General features: G+C 51.1%; 1 protein-coding gene across 1 annotated transcript in view; it reads left to right on the top strand.

Annotated features, from left to right (window-relative positions):
* Window positions 1-8,897: 8,897 nt before the first annotated feature.
* LOC144481736 (schwannomin-interacting protein 1-like) overlaps window positions 8,898-22,500 on the top strand; it is a 27,999-nt gene continuing 14,396 nt past the window's right edge. The window contains exons 1-5 of the mRNA XM_078200887.1: window positions 8,898-9,351; window positions 13,033-13,133; window positions 14,045-14,150; window positions 18,147-18,269; window positions 19,381-19,489. Coding sequence (XP_078057013.1) covers window positions 8,908-9,351; window positions 13,033-13,133; window positions 14,045-14,150; window positions 18,147-18,269; window positions 19,381-19,489 — 883 coding nt within the window. The 5' untranslated portion in view covers window positions 8,898-8,907. The remainder of the gene's footprint in view (window positions 9,352-13,032; window positions 13,134-14,044; window positions 14,151-18,146; window positions 18,270-19,380; window positions 19,490-22,500) is intronic.

Consider the following 22,500-nt stretch of genomic DNA (forward strand, 5'->3'; position numbering starts at 1 on the left):
TTTCACCCTCCCTCCCTCCTTTTTCCACTCCTCCCTCTTTTTCACCCTCCCTCCCTTTTCACCCTCCCTCTTTTTCACCCTCCCTCTTCCCCCTCCCCTCTTCCCCCTCCCTCTCTTCTCCCCTTCCCTCTCTCCCCCCTCCCTCTCTCCCCCCTCCCTCCCTCTCTTCCCCCTCCCTCCCTCTCTCCCCCCTCCCTCCCTCTCTCCCCCTCCCTCTCTCTCTCCCCCCTCCCTCCCCTCTCTCCCCCCTCCCTCCCTCTCTCCCCCCTCCCTCCCTCTCTCCCCCCTCCCCTCCCTCTCTCCCCCCTCCCTCCTTCTCTCCCCCTCCCTCCTTCTCTCCCCCCTCTCCTTCTCTCCCCCCTCCCTCCCCTCTCCCCCCTCCCTCCCTCTCTCCCCCCTCCCTCCCCTCTCTTCCCCCCTCCCTCCCTCTCTCCCCCCACCCACCCTCTCTTGCCCCCATTTTCTGTGGGGCCATCCTTCAGTCTCTCTGACTTGCTTATTGAAAGCTTTCAGTCCTCCATCCTCCCCTCTCTTGCCCTGCGCTCCAAAATGGATCATTATGGGTGGATGTGATATGATATGACCCTCTCAGAGGGTTGGGGTTAGACCCTCTCAGAGGGTTGGGGGTTAGACCCTCTCAGAGGGTTGGGGTTAGACCCTCTCAGAGAGTTGGGGTTAGACCCTCTCAGAGAGTTGGGGTTAGACCCTCTCAGAGGGTTGGGGTTAGACCCTCTCAGAGGGTTGGGGTTAGGCCCTCTCAGAGGGTTGGGGTTGGATCCTCTCAGAGGGTTGGGGTTGGACCCTCTCAGAGGGTTGGGGTTAGACCCTCTCAGAGGGTTGGGGTTAGACCCTCTCAGAGAGTTGGGGTTAGACCCTCTCAGAGGGTTGGGGTTAGACCCTCTCAGAGGGTTGGGGTTAGACCCTCTCAGAGGGTTGGGGTTAGACCCTCTCAGAGGGTTGGGGTTAGACCCTCTCAGAGGGTTGGGGTTAGACCCTCTCAGAGAGTTGGGGTTAGACCCTCTCAGAGGGTTGGGGTTGGACCCTCTCAGAGGGTTGGGGTTAGACCCTCTCAGAGAGTTGGGGTTAGACCCTCTCAGAGAGTTGGGGTTGGACCCTCTCAGAGGGTTGGGGTTAGACCCCCTCAGAGGGTTGGGGTTAGACCCTCTCAGAGGGTTGGGGTTAGACCCTCTCAGAGGGTTGGGGTTAGACCCCCTCAGAGGGTTGGGGTTAGACCCTCTCAGAGGGTTGGGGTTAGACCCTCTCAGAGAGTTGGGGTTAGACCCTCTCAGAGGGTTGGGGTTAGACCCTCTCAGAGAGTTGGGGTTAGACCCTCTCAGAGGGTTGGGGTTAGACCCTCTCAGAGGGTTGGGGTTAGGCCCTCTCAGAGGGTTGGGGTTGGACCCTCTCAGAGGGTTGGGGTTGGACCCTCTCAGAGGGTTGGGGTTAGACCCTCTCAGAGGGTTGGGGTTGGACCCTCTCAGAGAGTTGGGGTTAGACCCTCTCAGAGGGTTGGGGTTAGACCCTCTCAGAGGGTTGGGGTTGGACCCTCTCAGAGAGTTGGGGTTAGACCCTCTCAGAGGGTTGGGGTTGGACCCTCTCAGAGGGTTGGGGTTGGACCCTCTCAGAGAGTTGGGGTTAGACCCTCTCAGAGGGTTGGGGTTGGACCCTCTCAGAGGGTTGGGGTTAGACCCTCTCAGAGGGTTGGGGTTGGACCCTCTCAGAGGGTTGGGGTTGGACCCTCTCAGAGGGTTGGGGTTGGACCCTCTCAGAGGGTTGGGGTTGGACCCTCTCAGAGGGTTGGGGTTGGACCCTCTCAGAGGGTTGGGGTTAGACCCTCTCAGAGGGTTGGGGTTAGACCCTCTCAGAGGGTTGGGGTTAGACCCTCTCAGAGGGTTGGGGTTAGACCCTCTCAGAGGGTTGGGGTTAGACCCTCTCAGAGGGTTGGGGTTAGACCCTCTCAGAGGGTTGGGGTTGGACCCTCTCAGAGGGTTGGGGTTGGACCCTCTCAGAGAGTCATATCATTTTTATCATATCATAGAACTCCTACAGTGCAGAAGGAGGCCATTCAGCCCATTGGGTGTTTGCACTTTCTCCCCGTGCCTGAGTGGGTTTCCTCCGGGTGCTCCGGTTTCCTCCCACAGTCCAAAGATGTGTGGGTTTGGTGGATTGACCATGCTAAATTGCCCCTTAGTGTCAGGGGGACTAGCTAGGGTAAATGCATGGGGTTATGGGGATAGGGCCTGGGTGGAATTGTGATTGGTGCAGATTTGATGGGCTGAATGGCCTCCTTCTGCACTGTAGGGATTCTATGAACAGATGATTGTGAAGCCATTGCCAATTGTGAAAACCTATCCGGGTTCATGAATGTCCTTCAGGGAAAGAATCATAAGAACTCGCAACAGCAGTTGGCCATTCAGCCCCTCGAGCCTACCCCGCTATTCCATATGAATCATAGAAACTACAGCACAGAAAGAGGCCATTCGGCCCATCGAGTCTGCACCGGCCACAATCCCACCCAGGCCCTACCCCCATACCCCTACATATTTTACCCACTAATCCCTCTAACCTACACAACTCAGGACACTAAGGGGCAATTTTTAGCATGGCCAATCAACCTAACCCGCACATCTTTGGACTGTGGGAGGAAACCGGAGCACCCGGAGGAAACCCACGCAGACACGAGGGAGAATGTGCAAACTCCACACAGACAGCGACCCGAGCCGGGAATCGAACCCGGGACCCTGGAGCTGTGAAGCAGCAGTGCTAACCCACTGTGCTACCGTGCCGCCCCTATGATCATGGTTGACCTCATCTCGGCCTCATCTCCACCTTTGCCCTGCAGTTCACCATATCTCCTCAAACCCTTACTAATTAAAAACCTGTCCACCCCTTCCTTAAACTTACTCAAAGTCCCGGCATCCACCGCCCTCTGGATGGTGAATTCCATCGAGTCACTCCCCTTTGAGAGAAGTAACTCCTCCTCATTACACGACAGAAAATGCTGGAAAATCTCAGCCGGCCTGACAGCGCGTGTGGAGAGAGAATGGAGCTCTGACCTTTCAACTCTGAGGAAGGGTCATCCAGGCTCTCTTTCTCCACTGATGCTGTCAGACTCATTGAGATTTTCCAGCATTTTCTGTTTTTTGTTTCAGATTCCAGCATCCGCGGTATTTCGCTTTTATTTCACTTCTCCCCATGTCTGTTTTAAACCTGCCACGCCTTCGGCTAAGACTGTAACCTCTTGTTACCGATTGCTGTGTATCTGCCACCCTGACCCGGTCTGGCCTCCATGTGACTCCAGAACCCCACGGCCAATGTGGTCGACTCCTAACTGCCCCTCTGAAATGGCCGAGCGGGACACTCAGCCCAAGGGGCAACTAGGCATGGACAATAAACGCTGGCCCAGCCCAGTGACGCCCACATCCTATCAGTGAAAAAAAAGGGCTAAGGGTCAGATTATCTAATCATCTTCACCTTACTGTTTGTGGGAGCTTGCTTTGTGCAAATTGGCTGCCAAATGTTCTAAGTTGCAACAATGACTGCACCTTATTGAGGCACTCTGGCAGACTGAGGTTGCGAAAGGTGCTATCTAAATGCAATTTTCTTTCAACATGTCATTTGTAAAGGGTTTGAAAGTTTGAGTTATGCCCCGATTCGTAAACGGCCACATTCTAGCTTTAAGCTTATGCTCCTCTGTCCCACTTTCTGCTGTGGGAGGCAATATTTTCTCTGTACCCACCTGATCAAGGCTAATTCCTTACCCCAAGAAAGGATATACTTGCCATGGGAAGGAGTTCATAAGATATAGGAGCAGAATTAGGCCATTCGGCCCATCGAGTCCGCTCCGCCATTCGATCATGGCTGATACGCCCCTCATCCCCATTTTCCTGCCTTCTCCCCCATAACCCTTCAACCCCCATTCCCAATTAAACATCTGTCCAACTCCTCCTTAAATTCACTCACTGTCCCAGCATCCAACGCACTTTGGGGCAGCGAATTCCACAGATTCACAACCGTTTGGGAGAAGTAGTTTCTCCTCCACTCTGTTTTAAGTTTGCCACCCCTTATCCTAAGGGGTAGCACAGTGGTTAGCACTGCTGCTTCACAGCGCCAGGGATCCGGGTTCGATTCCCGGCTCGGGTCACTGTCCGTGCGGAGTCTGTACATTCTCCCCGTGTCTGCGTGGGTTTCCTCCGGGTGCTCCGGTTTCCTCCCACAAGCCAAAGATGTGCAGGTTAGGTGGATTGGCCAGGCTAAATTGCCCCTCAGTGCCCAAAGATGTGCGGGTTAGGTGGATTGGCCATACTAAATTGCCCCTTAGTGTCCAAAGATGTGTGGGTTAGGTGGATTGGCCATGCTAAATTGCCCCTTAGTGTCCAAAGATGTGCGGGTTAGGTGGATTGGCCATGCTAAATTGCCCTTTAGTGTCCAAAGATGTGCGGGTTAGAGGGATTGGCCATGCTAAATTGCCCCTCAGTGCCCAAAGATGTGCGGGTTAGGTGGATTGGCCATGCTAAATTGCCCCTCAGTGCCCAAAGATGTGCGGGTTAGGTGGATTGGCCATTCTAAATTGTCCTTTAGTGTCAGGGGGATTAGCTAGGGTAAATGTGTGGGATTACGGGAATAAGGCCTGGGTGAGATTGTGGCAGACGCAATGGGCCGAATGGCCTCCTTCTGTACTGTAGGGATTCTATGATTCTAAGGGCTGAAAGTCCTACTCCCGCTCCTACTTTCTACGTTTCTCTGAGTCCTTTCAAAGACCTTAATCTCTACTCAATCTCCTGTAAACAAGGCAAAACGAACCAAGTTTATCCAATCTTCAATCTTGTAAGTTATTCCCCTGAACCCTGGTATCGTGGTCCATCTCACTTGTAATGTTTCTCTGAAAGAGCCATCTCTTTCCTTTCCAAGTATTTCTTCCCTTAGCACAACCGGCTCCGGATTCTGCGCCTGCCTTTTATTTCTGGGCGAAGCTCATGATTTAAGATCCTTCATAGCCACGATGCACTGACATTTTTATTCATTCGTGGGACATGGGTGTCACTGGCTGGGCCAGCATTTATTGCCCATCCCTAGTTGCCCCTTGAGAAGGTGGTGGTGAGCCGCCATCTTGAATCGCTGCAGTCCGCGCGCTGTGGGTTGACCCACAATGCCGTTAGAGAGGGAGTTCCAGGATTTTGACCCAGCGACTGCGAAGGAACGGCGATATATTCCCAAGTCAGGATAATGAGTGGCTTGGAGGGGAACTTGCAGGGGGGTTGGTGTTCCCATGTATCTGCTTAATGATCTATTTAACCTCCTCCAGCCCTGCAATGCTCCAATATATCTGAGCTCCAAATTCACACCTCCTGTTTTAAACGCTACGCCGCTGATGGCTGTGCTTTCAACTCCCTGGATCCTAAGCTTCGGAATTTCTTCCTTAAGTTTCCCCGTTTCTCTTTTTCCCCCTCCTTTGACCTGTCTTAATGTGGCTCAGAGTCAGAAATGTTTTCATTGATAAACTCTCTTGTTAAGCGCCTTGGGAAGTTACAGTCGCTTGGTAGAACTGAACAAGAACGTTGCTGAAAAGAGACATGCTGCTGAAGTTTTTCCTCTCGCACTCATCAGGACAAACGCAAGAATGTCAAATTTTCAAACAATCACGACAGTTTATGCTGCAGGAGGATAGAGTGCTGATTGGTTGGCGAGTCGACTCTGATTGGCCGAGGCGTTGCCATGGAGCAAGCGATGGGCAACTATAAATACCCCAAGCCCCTGGGTAATCCATATCAAAAAGGTTTATTCCTTTTGTTTGCAGTAAGAAGTCTCTCAAAACTGGGTTAAAGTCCAACAAGTTTATTTGGAATCACGAGCTTTCGGAGCGCTGCTCTTTCATCAGGTGAGTGGAGAGGTAGCTTTCACAAACATGGCATATATAGACAGAGACACAACTGCAAGATAATGGTTGGAATGCGAGTCTTTATTGATGATCAAGTCTTTACAGGTACAGACAGTGTGAATGGATATAGGGATAATCACAGGTTAAAGAGGTGTGAATTGTCTCCAGACAGGACAGTTAGTAGGACTTTGCAAGCATTCCAACCATTATCTTGCAATTGTGTCTTTGTCTATATATACCATGCTTGTGAACCCACTTCTCCACTCACCTGATGAAGGAGCAGCGCTCCGAAAGCTCGTGATTCCAAATAAACCTGTTGGACTTTAACCTGGTGTTGTGAGACTTCTTACTGTGCCCACCCTAGCCCAACTCTGGCATTTTCCACACTATTCCTTTTGTTTGCAGAGAAGGAGTTCCTACAGTTCCCTAGGTGAATACTTGCCGCTTCTAACAAATGAAATGAGTCACATTGCGAGTTCGATTGAAGATCTCAAATTGGTTGTTAGTGCAACTATTGGCGCACTCATGGTTGCTCAGCCAGTGCTGCCCAATCGCGGAACCACATCGGACAGTGGAGAGGATAATCGGCCGAGCTTGTAACGTGGCTCATTTATGCATGCTCAAAGCACCATATGTTCATACGCAGGGGCCTGTTATCTGTAAACAAAATGTACAAGCCCTGCTTCTATTCTGAATGATCTAGGAGCTTGGGGGAACCTATAGTTCCTCACTGCTTTCCCCATGGTAACGCCTCAGCCAATCAGAGTTGATTTGCCAACCAATCCGCGACCTATTCTTCTGTAGTATAGTTTGTTGTGTTACGAAGGGACAGGTTGATCCCCTCTCCGAGAACTAACACTCAAAGAGGAGTACCTCACTTTATAATCTGCTAAAGTGCGTGTGAGAAAGGGATTATCTGCACTTCAGCAATTTTTAGTGCTTCAATCAAAATAACTACCTGAGTCTCTCTCTCTCTCTCTCTGTCATGAGTCCCTCATGGCAGGTTGGTTAAGAAGTTTAAGGCTTATGGGATACAAGGAGAGGTGGCTAGATGGGTAGAAAACTGGCTTGGCCACAGGAGACAGAGGGTAACATTCGAAGGGTCTTTTTCCGGCTGGAGGTCTGTGACCAGTGGTGTTCCGCAGGGCTCTGTACTGGGACCTCTGCTATTTGTGATATATATAAATGATTTGGAAGAAGGTGTAACTGGTGTAATCAGCAAGTTTGCGGATGACACGAAGATGGCTGGACTTGCAGATAGCGATGAACATTATCGGACAATACAGCAGGATACAGATAGGCTGGAAAAATGGGTGAAGAGGTGGCAGATGGAATTTAATCCAGATAAATGCGAAGTGATGCATTTTGGAAGAACTAATGTAGGGGGGAGTTATACAATAAATGGCAGAGCCATCAAGAGTATAGAAACACAGAGGGACCTAGGTGTGCAAGTCCACAAATCCTTGAAGGTGGCAGCACAGGTGGAGAAGGTGGTGAAGAAGGCATATGGTATGCTTGCCTTTATAGGACGGGGTATAGAGTATAAAAGCTGGAGTCTGATGTTGCAGCTGTATAGAACGCTGGTTAGGCCACATTTGGAGTACTGTGTCCAGTTCTGGTCGCCGCACTACCAGAAGGATGTGGAGGCTTTAGAGAGAGTGCAGAGAAGGTTTACCAGGATGTTGCCTGGTATGGAGGGTCTTAGCTATGAGGAGAGATTGGGTAAACTGGGCTTGTTCTCCCTGGAAAGACGGCGAATGAGGGGAGACCTAATAGAGGTGTACAAAATTATGAAGGGTATCAATAGGGTGAACAGTGGGAAGCTTTTTCCCAGGTCGGAGGTGACGATCACGAGGGGTCACGGGCTCAAGGTGAGAGGGGCGAGGTATAACTCAGATATCAGAGGGACGTTTTTTACACAGCAAGTGGTGGGGGCCTGGAATGCGCTGCCAAGTAGGGTGGTGGAGGCAGACACGCTGACATCGTTTAAGACTTACCTGGATAGTCACATGAGCAGCCTGGGAATGGAGGGATACAAACGAATGGTCTAGTTGGACCAATGAGCAGCACAGGCTTGGAGGGCCGAAGGGCCTGTTCCTGTGCTGTACTGTTCTTTGTTCTGCAAGTAACAATTTATTTATCTAACTAACAGTGAGCAGGTTAACTAAACTATTAATAAACCAAATAAAACACTATTCTAATGGAATGCTGTTTAGATAAATCCAATTCACATTTATTAACAAAAGAAAATTTCTAGTCACACTCAATATATAATCAGGTTTTATCATCCGGAATCTTCTGTCTTCTTTGCTGACTTCTTCTGTCTTCACTATCTTCTGTTGGTACCTTTGCGATTGAGACAAGGCTTTCTTTTAAGACATAAACATGGCCGTTACACTGGTAGAGACAGTTGCTTGCTGTCTCACTCTCTCTCAAGCTGTGAGCTGTGGCAGAGGTTGGCTGCCAGAGGCAGTTGCTGTCTGGCTCTCTGGAGCTGGGAGCTGTGGCTCTTAAATCCCTGATGACATACCAAAAATCCCCACAATAGGATTGGTTTACGGGTTATCAAAACATCAAATTCAAATCTGATAGGCTGCTGCTATTCAAATGCCTAATTGAAATTGATTGGTTAAAATTCAAAAACAACCTGCCTAGCCTCGCGAGACAATGTTTCACTCTATGCTCTCTGTGTACTGCAGTTGCATCTCTTTTAACTCTCTAAACATAGCAACAAAACCACCTTTTTTAACAGACCACGCAATTTTACAACTCTTAGCAAATTTTACAAACACTAACTTCACAACAGTTGTGATCGTCTGAAATTTGGCATTCTTGTGTGTGTCCTGATGAGTGCAAGGTGAAAAACTTCGACAATCTGTTTCTCTTTTCGGCAATGTTCAATTTTTACGATATTGTGGGCGCCATATAAGTGCAAGTTATTAAGGAGAGAGTGCTACCCATTGAGGCTTCTCTAACCTGATGTCCTCTCTCCCCCACCCACGACCTGACCCAAGTTCTAGAAGAATGGTATGGATTCGAGTGGAGAATTGTTCCGTTCCCCGATATCTCGCTCAGACTCTGACCAATCGCAGCTTGTCGAGCAGAAGCCGCCGCCAGGACTGGGCACCACTTCCTCCGACGATGACGAGGGTTTTCAGGACTGTGAGCTGAAGACCCCCGAGGCTCCGGGGGACGCGGGCCGGGGGGGCCCAGAGACCCCGAATGGCCTCCCGGTTGGAGGGAGCAGCGGCGCCAGCCCGGTGCCGAGGGACAGCGCCACTCTGGCACCGGCTCGGCCAGCCGAGGGTCCACCGACGCCGGGGGCCTCACCGACGGATGGAGCTGGAAGCGACTTGCCGATCATGAACTGGGAAGCCCTGGAGAATCACATCGCCGGCCTCCAGCTCCGGGAGCAGGAGAAACAGGCGCGGGAGCGCAGCGGCAAGCCAAGCGTTGTTGCCGCGCACCAGTCGGTGAGTGGACGCTCGCTGGGGGATTTGGTCAGTGGTGCGTCCGTTACCTGGAAGCTCACTGCCGGGCAAGACCGCATCGAAACCAATCGGGCGCGGAAGATAAAACATCGACTGACAAATGCTGGCAGATTTTGATTTGATTATAATTGTCACATGTATTGGGATGCAGTGAAAAGTATTGTTTCTTGCGCGCTATGCAAAGCATACCGTTCATAGAGTACATAGGGGAGAAGGATTTGATTTGATTTATTATTGACACATGTATTGGGATGCAGTGAAAAGTATTGTTTCTTGCGCACTATACAAAGCATACCATTCATAGAGAAGGAAAGGAGAGAGTGCAGAATGTAGTGTTACAGTCATAGCTAGGGTGTAGAGAAAGATCAACTTAATGCGAGGTAGGTCCATTCAAAAGTCTGATGGCAGCAGGGAAGAAGCTGTTCTTGAGTCGGTCGGTACGTGACCTCAGACTTTTGTATCTTTTTCCCGACGGAAGAAGGTGGAAGAGAGAATGTCTGGGGTGCGTGGGGTCCTTGATTATGCTGGCTGCTTTTCCCCGAGGCAGCGGGAAGTGTAGACAGAGTCAATGGATGAAAACTACCCCTTGTAGTTCCTTGCGGTCTTGGGCAGAGCAGGAGCCCAGACCAAGCTGTGATACAACCAGAAAGAATGCTTTCTCTGGTGCATCTGTAAAAGTTGGTGAGAGTCGTAGCTGACATGCCAAATTTCCATGCCAGATTTTCTGGGATTAGTCAGATTTTTAGTCTCTCAGGAAGTCAAAGGGGTGTGGAGTGCGGGGAGCAGGCAGGAAAGTGGAGTCAAAGTCCACAATCTGCTGTGATTGTATTGAATGTGGAACAGACCATGCGAGGACCATGCGGTCTACTCCTGCTCCTATCTCCTGCGATCTCACAGCAACCTCATCACAGCGCAGTGGATGGGCCGCACGGTGGCACAGTGGTTAACACTGCTGCTTCACAGATTCCCAGCTTGGGTCGCTGTCTGTGCGGAGTCTGCACGTTCTCCCCCGTGTCTGCGTGGGTTTCCTCCGGGTGCTCCGGTTTCCTCCCACAGTCCAATGATGTGCAGGTTAGATGGATTGGCCATGCTAAATTAACCCTAGTGTCAGGGGGACTCGCTAGGGTAAATGCATGGGGTTATGGGGATAGGGCCTGGGTGGGATTGTAGTCGGTACAGACTCGATGGGCCAAATGGCCTCCTTCTGGACTGTGGGATTCTATGATCTATGATTGGTTGAGGCGTTACCATGGACTATGCACGAGGGAGCGATTGTCCTCCAATGCCTGGACAAGTTCCTTTTGCCTGCAGAGGATAGGTCCTTGCGTACGAATATGTGCAGCTCCTAGCAAGTGTAGGTGTGATCCTGACAGATACTCTAAAATTGGCTGTTAGTTATAATATTTTTAACACACTCAGAATTGTCCAGTAAGTGCTGTCCAATTGCAGAATCACATTTATCGTCGGACATTATGTCCTGGGTTTTGCAAGCAATGGCTGGTTGAGTACGATCAGGACTTTGCCTATTGTAGAGACCCGGAGAGGGGGGACAACTCCAAACTCCCATCTCCATTCCAAGCTGATCCTGAGAAGGAGACCTCCCCCCCACCCCCGCCACCGCCCCAGCCCCGCACCCCCCCCTTCCCAGAGGAGCAGAAGACACCCACAACAAGGCAAACAGCAAAATAATCGATGGCAAAAAACGGGAGACGCTTGTTTTAATGGTTAGAGTCTGGAACACACAGCCCGAGAGTGTGTGGCGGAGACAGATTCATTCGTGGCTTTTAGAGGGAGTTATCCGGAAAATCATAGAATTCCTACAGTGCAAAAGGAGGCCATTCGGCCCATCGAGTCTGCATCGACCACAATCCCACCCAGGCCCTATTCCCGTAACCCCACGTATTTACCCTAGCTAATCCCCCTGACGCTAAGGGGCAATTTAGCATGGCCAATCCACCTAACCTACACATCTTTGGACACTAAGGGGCAATTTAGCATGGCCAATCCACCTAACCCGCACATCTTTGGACACTAAGGGGCAATTTAGCATGGCCAATCCACCTAATGTGCACATCTTTGGACACTAAGGGGCAATTTAGCATGGCCAATCCACCTAACCTGCACATCTTTGGACACTAAGGGGCAATTTAGCATGGCCAATCCACCTAACCCGCACATCTTTGGACACTAAGGGGCAATTTAGCATAGCCAATCCACCTAACCCGCACATCTTTGGACACTAAGGGGCAATTTAGCATGGCCAATCCACCTAACCTGCACATAAAATTTACAGTTTATTTATTAGTCACAGGTAAGGTTTACATTAACACTTCAATGAAGTTACTGTGAAAATCCCCTAGTCACCACACTCTGGCGCCTGTCCAGGTACATTGAGGGAGAATTTAGCACGGCCAACGCACCCTAACCAGTGCGTCTTTCCAACTGTGGGAGGAAACCGGAGCACCCGGAGGAAACCCACGCAGACACAGGGAGAACGTGCAGACTCCACACAGACAGTGACCCAAGCCGGGAATCGAACCCGGGTCCCTGGCGCTGTGAGGCAGCAGTGCTATCCACTGTGCCACCGTGCCATGAAGAGGAAGGCGTAGAGCTGAGGGAGCGGGACTAACTGGGTTGCTCATGTCCAGCATGGATGTGGCTGGCTGAATGGCCTCTTTCTGTGTTGTATCGATTCCGTAATGGAGCAGAGGATCTGGGAGAGGGACAGTGACCGGAATACCTGGTTGGGTTTTTTTTAATTTCTGGGCAAAAGAGAGCATGAGAGCTGTTAATAGAGAGTCTCTTGATGGATGCGGGGGTAGTTACATCGGGGAGCACTGATCCAGCTATGATGCTACAGATTACTACCTGAATGGCTGTAAATTGGGAGAGGGGAGTGTGCAGAGGGACCTGGGTGTCCTTGTGCACCAGTCGCTGAAGGTAAGCATGCAGGTGCAGCAGGCGGTGAAGAAGGCAAATGGTATGTTGGCCTTCATTGAGAGAGGTTTTGAGTACAGGAGCAGGGATGTGTTGTTGCAATTATACACGGCCTTGGTGAGGCCACACCGAGAGTATTGTGTGCAGTTTTGGTCTCCTTTTCTGAGGAAGGATGTTCTTGCTCTGGAGGGAGTGCAGCGAAGGTTTACCAGGCTGATTCCAGGGATGGTGGGACTGATGTGTGAGGAGAGGTTGACCAGGTTAGGATTGTTTTCACTGGAGTTCAGACGAATGAGGGAGGATCTCAGAGAGATTTATAAAATTCTAACAGGACTAGACAGGGTAGATGCAGGGAGGATGTTCCCGATGGTGGGGGGAGTCCAGAACCAGGGGTCACGGTCTGAGGATTCGGGATGGACCATTTAGGACGGAGGTGAGGAGACATTTCTTCACCCAGAGAGTGGTGAGCCTGTGGAATTCATTACCACAGGAAGTAGTTGATGCCAAAACATTGAATGTATTCAAGAGGCGGCTGGATATAGCACTTGGGGCGAACGGGATCAAAGGTTATGGGGGGAAAGCAGGATTAGGCTATTGAGTTGGACGATCAGCCAGGATGGTGGTGAATGGTGGAGCAGGCTCGAAGGGCCGAATGGCCTCCTCCTGCTCCTATCCTCTATGTTTCTATGTTTCTGTGTTTCGACGCTGTTACGTTTTCCATTCCAGCCCTTGGGGAGGAGGAGGATGGACAGTTTGCACAGATTCACATCCTGGGAGAGGGACAACAACAACACTTGGCAGATGACAGGCTTCAGTTGCAGCACTCGGTAAGCAGCAGGCCCGGCCGGCTGGGAACTAATTCCTGTCACTCCGAGGCCAGACTGGCCAAGTGTAGAGTGGCCACAGCCTCCCCTCTGCCAGCCGTGGCATCATGGGGAACCGCTTGAGAACTCTGTCTCTTGGTGCATCACAATCCACATGAGGACAGGCATGGAGATTCCCTCAGCACTGACCCTCTGACAGTGCGGCACTCCCTCAGCACTGACCCTCTGACAGTGCGGCACTCCCTCAGCACTGACCCTCTGACAGTGCGGCACTCCCTCAGCACTGACCCTCTGACAGTGCGGCACTCCCTCAGCACTGACCCTCTGACAGTGCGGCGCTCCCTCAGCACTGACCCTCTGACAGTGCGGCACTCCCTCAGTACTGACCCTCTGACAGTGCGGCACTCCCTCAGTACTGACCCTCTGACAGTGCAGCACTCCCTCAGCACTGACCCTCTGACAGTGCGGCACTCCCTCAGCACTGACCCTCTGACAGTGCGGCACTCCCTCAGCACTGACCCTCTGACAGTGCGGCGCTCCCTCAGCACTGACCCTCTGACAGTGCGGCACTCCCTCAGCACTGACCCTCTGACAGTGCGGCACTCCCTCAGCACTGACCCTCTGACAGTGCGGCACTCCCTCAGTACTGACCCTCTGACAGTGCGGCACTCCCTCAGTACTGACCCTCTGACAGTGCGGCACTCCCTCAGCACTGACCCTCTGACAGTGCGGCACTCCCTCAGCACCGACCCTCTGACAGTGTGGCACTCCCTCAGCACTGACCCTAGAGTGTTGTCCCGTGAGCCACGAGCGAGTTGAGGTACCAGCAGTGAGTGGTGCGCCCCACCGGCTAACGCAGAGATGGCTGTCAATCCGCTGGTGTTTGTTACTGATTCTCTCTCTCTCTTACACAGATTTCACAGTCGGATGAACTTGCAGTTGTGTTTTATCAATGACAGCAGCAGCGAGAGTGACACCGAGGAAGCCGTCGCGGGAGCCTCTGCCACACCACCCCCTCAGGTAGCCTGACCCACCCCTGACCTTTCGCTCCCTTTGTTTGACAGCGAGGTGAAAGGTCAGTGTGGACACCGTTCGGTGACAGGTTGCCCTGCTGCGTTCCTGTTGTTGAAGAGCGTAACGATGATCCATCGAGACTTTGACCCCCATTGTCAAGGCGCATTGGAGGTCAGGAACCATCCAAGCTGAGGGGGATCCGTCCAAGGGACTTAGATTTGATTTGAGTTGATTTATTATTGTCACATGTATTGGGATACAGTGAAAAATATTGTTTCTTGCGCGCTATACAGACAGAGCATACCGTTCATAGAGTACATAGAGGAGAAGAATTTGATTTGATTTATTATTGTCACATGTATTGGGATACAGTGAGACGTATTGTTTCTTGCGCGCTATACAAAGCATACCGTTCATAGAGAAGGAAAGGAGAGAGTGCAGAATGTAGTGTTACAGTCATAGCTAGGGTGTAGAGAAAGATCAACTTAATGCGGGGTAGGTCCATTCAAAAGTCTGACGGCAGCAGGGAAGAAGCTGTTCTTGAGTCGGTTGGTACGTGACCTCAGACTTTTGTATCTTTTTCCCGACGGAAGAAGGTGGAAGAGAGAATGTCCGGGGTGCGTGGGGTCCTTAATTATGCTGGCTGCTTTGCCGAGGCAGCGGCAAGTGTAGACGGAGTCAATGGATGGGAGGCTGGTTTGCGTGATGGGACTGGGCTACATTCACGACCCTTTGTAGTTCCTTGCGGTCTTGGTCAAAGCAGGAGCCCAGACCAAGCTGAGATACAGAAAACACTGCAGTGTGTATGTGGTGTAGGTACACCCAGGGTGCTGTTAGACAGGGAGTTCCAGGAATTTTACAGAAGAAGCAAAGGAGACATGGGGGTAATCTTTCTCACGCAGCGAGTGGTGAGAATCTGGAATGCCCAAGAATGTGGCGGAGGCTTGTTCAACCGAGGCTTTCAGGAAGATTTGAATTATTAATCCGAAAAGGAAGAGTGTGCGGGGATACGGGGAGCGGTGAAGGTGGGGGGAGTGGCATGAGGCCCATCGCTCATCCAGAGAGCTGGCATGGACGTGATGGGCTGAATGGCCCAATCTGTGGCTTGTAATAACACTGGCAAGTGATTAAGGAGTGACACGATGGCACGGTGGTTAACACTGGTGCCTCACAGCTACAGGGACCTGGGTTCAATTCCAGCCTCAGGGTCACTGTCTAGAACATAGAACATAGAACAGTACAGCACAGAACAGGCCCTTCGGCCCACGATGTTGTGCCGAGCTTTATCTGAACCCAAGATCAAGCTATCCCACTCCCTATCATCCTGGTGTGCTCCATGTGCCTATCCAATAACCGCTTAAATGTTCCTAAAGTGTCTGACTCCACTATCACTGCAGGCAGTCCATTCCACACCCCAACCACTCTCTGCGTAAAGAACCTACCTCTGATATCCTTCCTGTATCTCCCACCACGAACCCTATAGTTATGCCCCCTTGTAATAGCTCCATCCACCCGAGGAAATAGTCTTTGAACGTTCACTCTATCTATCCCCTTCATCATTTTATAAACCTCTATTAAGTCTCCCCTCAGCCTCCTCCGCTCCAGAGAGAACAGCCCTAGCTCCCTCAACCTTTCCTCATAAGACCTACCCTCCAAACCAGGCAGCATCCTGATAAATCTTCTCTGCACTCTTTCCAGCGCTTCCACATCCTTCTCATAGTGAGGTGACCAGAACTGCACACAATAAGACGGTGCGGAGTCTGCACGTTCTCCCCGTGTCTGCGTGGGTTTCCTCCGGGTGCTCCGGTTTCCTCCCACAGTCTGAAAGACGTGCTGGTTAGGGAGCACTGACCGTGCTAAATTCTCCCTCAGTGTTACCCGAACAGGCGCCAGAGTGTGGCGACTGGGGGATTTTCACAGTAACTTCATTGCAGTGTTAATGTAAGCCTTACTTGTGACACTAATAAATAAACTAATTTCTGCGGGAATTACGAAGAGAATCGAACTGAACTCAGTGGTGCAGTGTTAAAATGGGGTGCGTGGACGTATGGGGTTTATGGATGGCAATCTGTGAATGTAACAGGAGAGGCTGACAAAGCTTTTCAGAAAAAAATAACATATGGGGTCTTTGGCAGAGGGATGGAAAATGAAAGCAAGGAATTCCTGCCAAATATTTATAAATCCCTGCTTTGGCCTCAGCTAGAGTGTTGGCTCCTATTCCGAACTGTGCATTATAGGAAGGATGTCAAGGTCTGGGAGACGGTGCGGAGGGAGGTTTACCCAGCATGGGACCAGGAATTAGAGGGGTTCAGTTCATGCGGAGAGACTGGGAGAAGCTGGGATCGTCTTCCTCGGAGCAGAGAAGGTTAAAGGAAGAGATTTAATCGAGCCGTTCAAAATCACGAGGGGACGACACGGTGGCACAGTGGTTTAGCGCTGCTGCCTCACAGCGCCCAGGGAACCGGGTTCGCTTCCCGGCTCGGGTCACTGTCTGCGTGGAGTCTGCACCTTCTCCCCCCCGTGGCTGCGTGGGTCTCCTCCGGGTGCTCCAGTTTCCTCCCGCACTCCAAAGATGTGCGGGTTAGGGTGGATTGGCCATGATCAATTGCCCCTTAGTGTCAGGGGGATTAGCAGGGTAAATATGTGGGGGTTACGGGGATAGGGCCTGGGTGGGATTGTGGTCGGTGTAGACTCGATGGGCTGAATGGTCTCCTTCTATGATTCTATGATTCTAAATAAGGAGAAAGCATTTCCCGGTGGCAGGAGGGTGGGTAACCAGATTGAAGAGGGTCGGGTAAAGAACCAGAAGTGGGGAGATGAGAAGGTTTTATTTTTAACGCAGCGAGTTGTGATCTGGAAGGCGCTGCCTGAAAGGGCGGCGGAAACCGATTCAATAGTGTTGTGGTTCAGGTCACAAACTCCAAAGTGTTTTACGGAGCCCACCTGGATCATAAGTTTTGCACATTGAATTTGGCCAGGGATAAACATGAGATGTTTTGCTTCAGGTATGATTCAAATGACCCCAAAGGGAGCTTTTATCAAACAAAAATTTATTTAAGAATATAGCTAACATGTATGGAGAGAATTAGCAATAACTTCTATCAATTACAAACAAAACAATTACAATAATTTATCACCCTTAAATATATCTAAGATGTTCCAGTCAAAACCACAACATTCCTTCAGACAAAACCCTTTCCACAGGATTTAACACAGCAAAGACTAATGTTCACGTGATACTAGAATTAAGTCCTTTGGTTGAATGCTGCAGTTTTGTTGATACACTCAGAACAATTTGAAGTCAGCACAGCTTCCCAGAACACCAGGGAGAGACTCTGGTCAAGCCATCAACAGCAGATTCTTTACACCGGGAAAGCTTTCAGCTAAACAGCAGAATTTCCCAAAACCAGGGACAGAGAGAGAGAGAGACACTGCTTTCAGCCTGATGTCCCTTCTAAAACTAAAACCTGCAGCTCACAACTGAAAATAAAAGAACTCCTGTCACCTGATCTGCGAACAAAGAACAGTACAGCACAGGAACAGGCCTTTCGGCCCTCCAAGCCTGTGCCGATCATGATGCCTGCCTAAACTAAAACCGTACGCACTTACAGAGTCCGTATCCTTCCATTCCCATCCTATTCATGTATCCGTCTAGTTGCCCCTTAAATGCCGCTATCGTACCCGCTCCCACCCCCTCCCCAGGCAGCGCACTCCAGATATTCACCCCCCTCTGTGTAAAAAACTTACCTCGCACATCTCCTCTAAACTATTCCCCACGCACCTTAAACCTATGTCCCACGCACCTTAAACATCACAATAGGAACTTTCAAAAGGGGGAATTGGAGAAGTACTTTCGAAAGAAAAAACTATTTGAAGGGGGAATGGGAAGGCGGGGAGAATGGATCTATCCAAAGGCAGTAGCAGCAGCACAATGGGCTGAATGGCCTGTCTGTGCTTCATCCTGCTGCTATCCCAGTCCTCAGCACTGTGCATTTTTTCCAGAGGTGTTCAAGTGAGGGCGTCCCCGCTGAAGGAAGTCTTCTGTCTCGCAAGAAGGAGCTGGAGAGCGAAGCGAAGAGAGACCTGGCCTTAGTCAAGAGGAGACTGGACCTGGAGAAACAGCAGGTGCGTGAGGCCTCGGAGGGTCTAATCTTGACCAATCCATTCATCGTGTCCCTTTGTGGTTCAGGCGAAGATCGTTCAGGCCGGGCGGTACGGATTTCATCAGTTGGCCTCAGACGTACCAGGCAGACAATCCCAGCGCAGTGGGAAGGGTGTGCCCCACTGTCAGAGGGTCAGTGCTGAGGGAGTGCCCCACTGTCAGAGGGTCAGTGCTGAGGGAGTGCCGCACTGTCAGAGGGTCAGTGCTGAGGGAGTGCCGCACTGTCAGAGGGTCAGTGCTGAGGGAGTGCCGCACTGTCAGAGGGTCAGTGCTGAGGGAGTGCCGCACTGTCAGAGGGTCAGTGCTGAGGGAGTGCCGCACTGTCAGAGGGTCAGTGCTGAGGGAGTGCCGCACTGTCAGAGGGTCAGTGCTGAGGGAGTGCCGCACTGTCAGAGGGTCAGTGCTGAGGGAGTGCCGCACTGTCAGAGGGTCAGTGCTGAGGGAGTGCCGCACTGTCAGAGGGTCAGTGCTGAGGGAGTGCCGCACTGTCAGAGGGTCAGTGCTGAGGGAGTGCCGCACTGTCAGAGGGTCAGTGCTGAGGGAGTGCCGCACTGTCCGAGGGTCAGTGCTGAGGGAGTGCCGCACTGTCAGAGGGTCAGTGCTGAGGGAGTGCCGCACTGTCAGAGGGTCAGTGCTGAGGGAGTGCCGCACTGTCAGAGGGTCAGTGCTGAGGGAGTGCCGCACTGTCAGTAGAACTTTCTTTCAGATGAGACATTAAACTGAGGCATTGTCTGCTATGTCAGAAGGATATAAGATAACCGTGAGCCTGTATTGTGGGACGGGGAAGGGTGTGGGTGGGCCGGGGGGCTCTCCCCGCTGTGCAGGGACCAATATTCATCCTTTAATCATTATCTGTAAAACTGGATACACCCTCATGTAACATTGCTGTTTGTGGGATCTTGCTGTGTACCAATTGGCTGCCCCATTTGCTACAATGAGGACTGCACTTCTGAAAGGATCTCAGTGACATTAAAGCACTGTCCAAGGTCCCGAGGTTGGGAAAGGCGCTATAGAAAGGCAGGGTTTTGTTTTATCTGCACATTCTGCGACAGAATTAATCTGTTTCTCCCGCAGTCCAGAGACACCGAAAGGAGAAGCCGCTCACTGGAGCCGAGTGACCTGCGGGAGATGAACATGATCCAACTTCAGAACATGCAATCCAGCATCTTCTCCCAAATCCACGGTAAATCTGTACGACTCAGGAGGAAGCTTCACTCTGTATCTAACCCCGTGCTGTACTTGTCCTGGGAGTGTTTGATGGGGGACAGTGTAGAGGGAGCTTTACTCTGTGTCTAACTCCATGCTGTACCTGTCCTGGGAGTATTTGATGGGGGACAGTGTAGAGGGAGCTTCACTCTGTATCTAACCCCGTGCTGTACCTGTCCTGGGAGTGTTTGATGGGGGACAGTGTAGAGGGAGCTTTACTCTGTATCTAACCCCGTGCTGTACCTGTCCTGGGAGTGTTTGATGGGGGACAGTGTAGAGGGAGCTTTACTCTGTATCTAACCCCGTGCTGTCCCTGTCCTGGGAGTGTTTGATGGGGGACAGTGTAGAGGGAGCTTTACTCTGTATCTAACCCCATGCTGTACCCGCCCTGGGTGTGTTTGATGGGGACAGTGTAGAGGGAGCTTTACTCTGTATCTAACCCCGTGCTGTACCTGCCCTGGGAGTGTTTGATGGGGGACAGTGTAGAGGGAGCTTTACTCTGTATCTAACCCCGTGCTGTACCCGCCCTGGGAGTGTTTGATGGGGGACAGTGTAGAGGGAGCTTTACTCTGTATCTAACCCCGTGCTGTACCCGCCCTGGGAGTGTTTGATGGGGACAGTGTAGAGGGAGCTTTACTCTGTATCTAACCCCGTGCTGTACCCGCCCTGGGAGTGTTTGATGGGGGACAGTGTAGAAGGAGCTTTATTCTGTATCTTACCCCGTGTTGTACCCGCCCTGGGAGTGTTTAAAGGGGGACAGTGTAAAGGGAGCTTTACTCTGTATCTAACCCTGTGCTGTACCTGCCCTGGGAGTGTTTGAAGGGGGACAGTGTAAAGGGAGCTTTACTCTGTATCTAACCCCGTGCTGTACCCGCCCTGGGAGTGTTTGAAGGGGGACAGTGTAAAGGGAGCTTTACTCTGTATCTAACCCTGTGCTGTACCTGCCCTGGGAGTGTTTGATGGGGGCAGTGTAGAGGGAGCTTTACTCTGTATCTAACCCCGTGCTGTACCTGTCCTGGGAGTGTTTGATGGGGAACAGTGTAGAGGGAGCTTTACTCTGTATCTAACCCCGTGCTGTACCCTCCCTGGGAGTGTTTGATGGGGGACAGTGTAGAGGGAGCTTTACTCTGTATCTAACCCCGTGCTGTACCCGCCCTGGGAGTGTTTGATGGAGACAGTGTAGAGGGAGCTTTACTCTGTATCTAACCCCGTGCTGTACCTGCCCTGGGAGTGTTTGATGGGGGACAGTGTAGAGGGAGCTTTACTCTGTATCTAACCCCGTGCTGTACCTGCCCTGGGAGTGTTTGATGGGGGACAGTGTAGAGGGAGCTTTACTCTGTATCTAACCCCGTGCTGTACCCGCCCTGGGAGTGTTTGATGGGGGACAGTGTAGAGGGAGCTTTACTCTGTATCTAACCCCGTGCTGTACCTGCCCTGGGAGTGTTTGATGGGGACAGTGTAGAGGGAGCTTTACTCTGTATCTAACCCCGTGCTGTACCTGCCCTGGGAGTGTTTGATGGGGGACAGTGTAGAGGGAGATTTACTCTGTATCTAACCCCGTGCTGTACCCGCCCTGGGAGTGTTTGATGGGGGACAGTGTAGAGGGAGCTTTACTCTGTATCTAACCCTGTGCTGTACCTGTCCTGGGGGTGTTTGATGGGGGACAGTATAGAGGGAGCTTTACTCTGTATCTAACCCCGTGCTGTACCTGCCCTGGGAGTGTTTGATGGGGGACAGTGTAGAGGGAGCTTTACTCTGTATCTAACCCCGTGCTGTACCTGCCCTGGGAGTGTTTGATGGGGGACAGTGTAGAGGGAGCTTTACTCTGTATCTAACCCCGTGCTGTACCTGCCCTGGGAGTGTTTGATGGGGGACAGTGTGGAGAGAGCTTTACTCTGTATCTTACCCCGTGCTGTACCTGTCCTGGGAGTGTTTGATGGGGGACAGTGTAGAGGGAGCTTTTCTCTGTATTTAAAATGTCAGTATTCACGGGGGAGGTGCCGGATGATTGGAGGGTGGCTCATGTTGTTCCGTTGTTTAAAAAAGGTTCCAAAAGAAATCTGGGAAATCTTCGGCCAGTAAGTTTGACGTCGGTGGTGGGCAAGTTATTGGAAGGTGTGATAAGGGATAGTATCTACAAATATTTGGATAGACAGGGACTTATTAGGGAGAGTCAACATGGCTTTGTGCGTGGTAGGTCATGTTTGACCAATCTATTAGAGTTTTTCGAGGAGGTTACCAGGAAAGTGGATGAAGGGAAGGCGGTGGATGTTGTCTACCTGGATTTCAGCAAGGCCTTTGACAAGGTCCCTCATGGGAGGTTAGTTAGGAAGGTTCAGTCGCTAGGTATACATGGGGAGGTACTAAATTGGATAAGACACTGGCTCAATGGAAGAAGCCAGAGAGTGGTTGTGGAGGATTGCTTCTCTGAGTGGAGGCCTGTGACTAGTGGTGTGCCGCAGGGATCGGTGTTGGGTCCATTGTTGTTTGTCATCTATATCAATGATCTGGATGATAATGTGGTAAATTGGACCAGCAAGTTTGCTGATGATACAAAGATTGGAGGTGTAGTGGACAGTGAGGAAGGTTTTCAAAGCTTGCAGAGGGATTTGGACCAACTAGAAAAATGGGCTGAAAAATGGCAAATGGAATTTAACGCAGACAAGTGTGAGATATTGCACTTTGGAAGGACAAACCAAAGAAGAACGTACAGGGTAAATGGTAGGACTCTGAAGAGTGCAGTTGAATAGAGGGATCTGGGAATACAGGTACAGAATTCCCTAAAAGTGACGTCACAGGTGGATAGGGTCGTAAAGAGTGCCTTTGGTACATTGGCCTTTATAAATCGGAGTATCGAGTATAAAAGTTGGAGTGTTATGGTAAGGTTATATAAGGCATTGGTGAGGCCGAATTTGGAGTATTGTGTACAGTTTTGGTCACCTAGTTACAGGAAGGATGTAAATAAGATTGAAAGAGTGCAGAGAAGGT

The sequence above is a fragment of the Mustelus asterias genome, chromosome 31 (assembly GCF_964213995.1).
Source record: "Mustelus asterias chromosome 31, sMusAst1.hap1.1, whole genome shotgun sequence".
Classification (NCBI taxonomy): domain Eukaryota; kingdom Metazoa; phylum Chordata; class Chondrichthyes; order Carcharhiniformes; family Triakidae; genus Mustelus; species Mustelus asterias.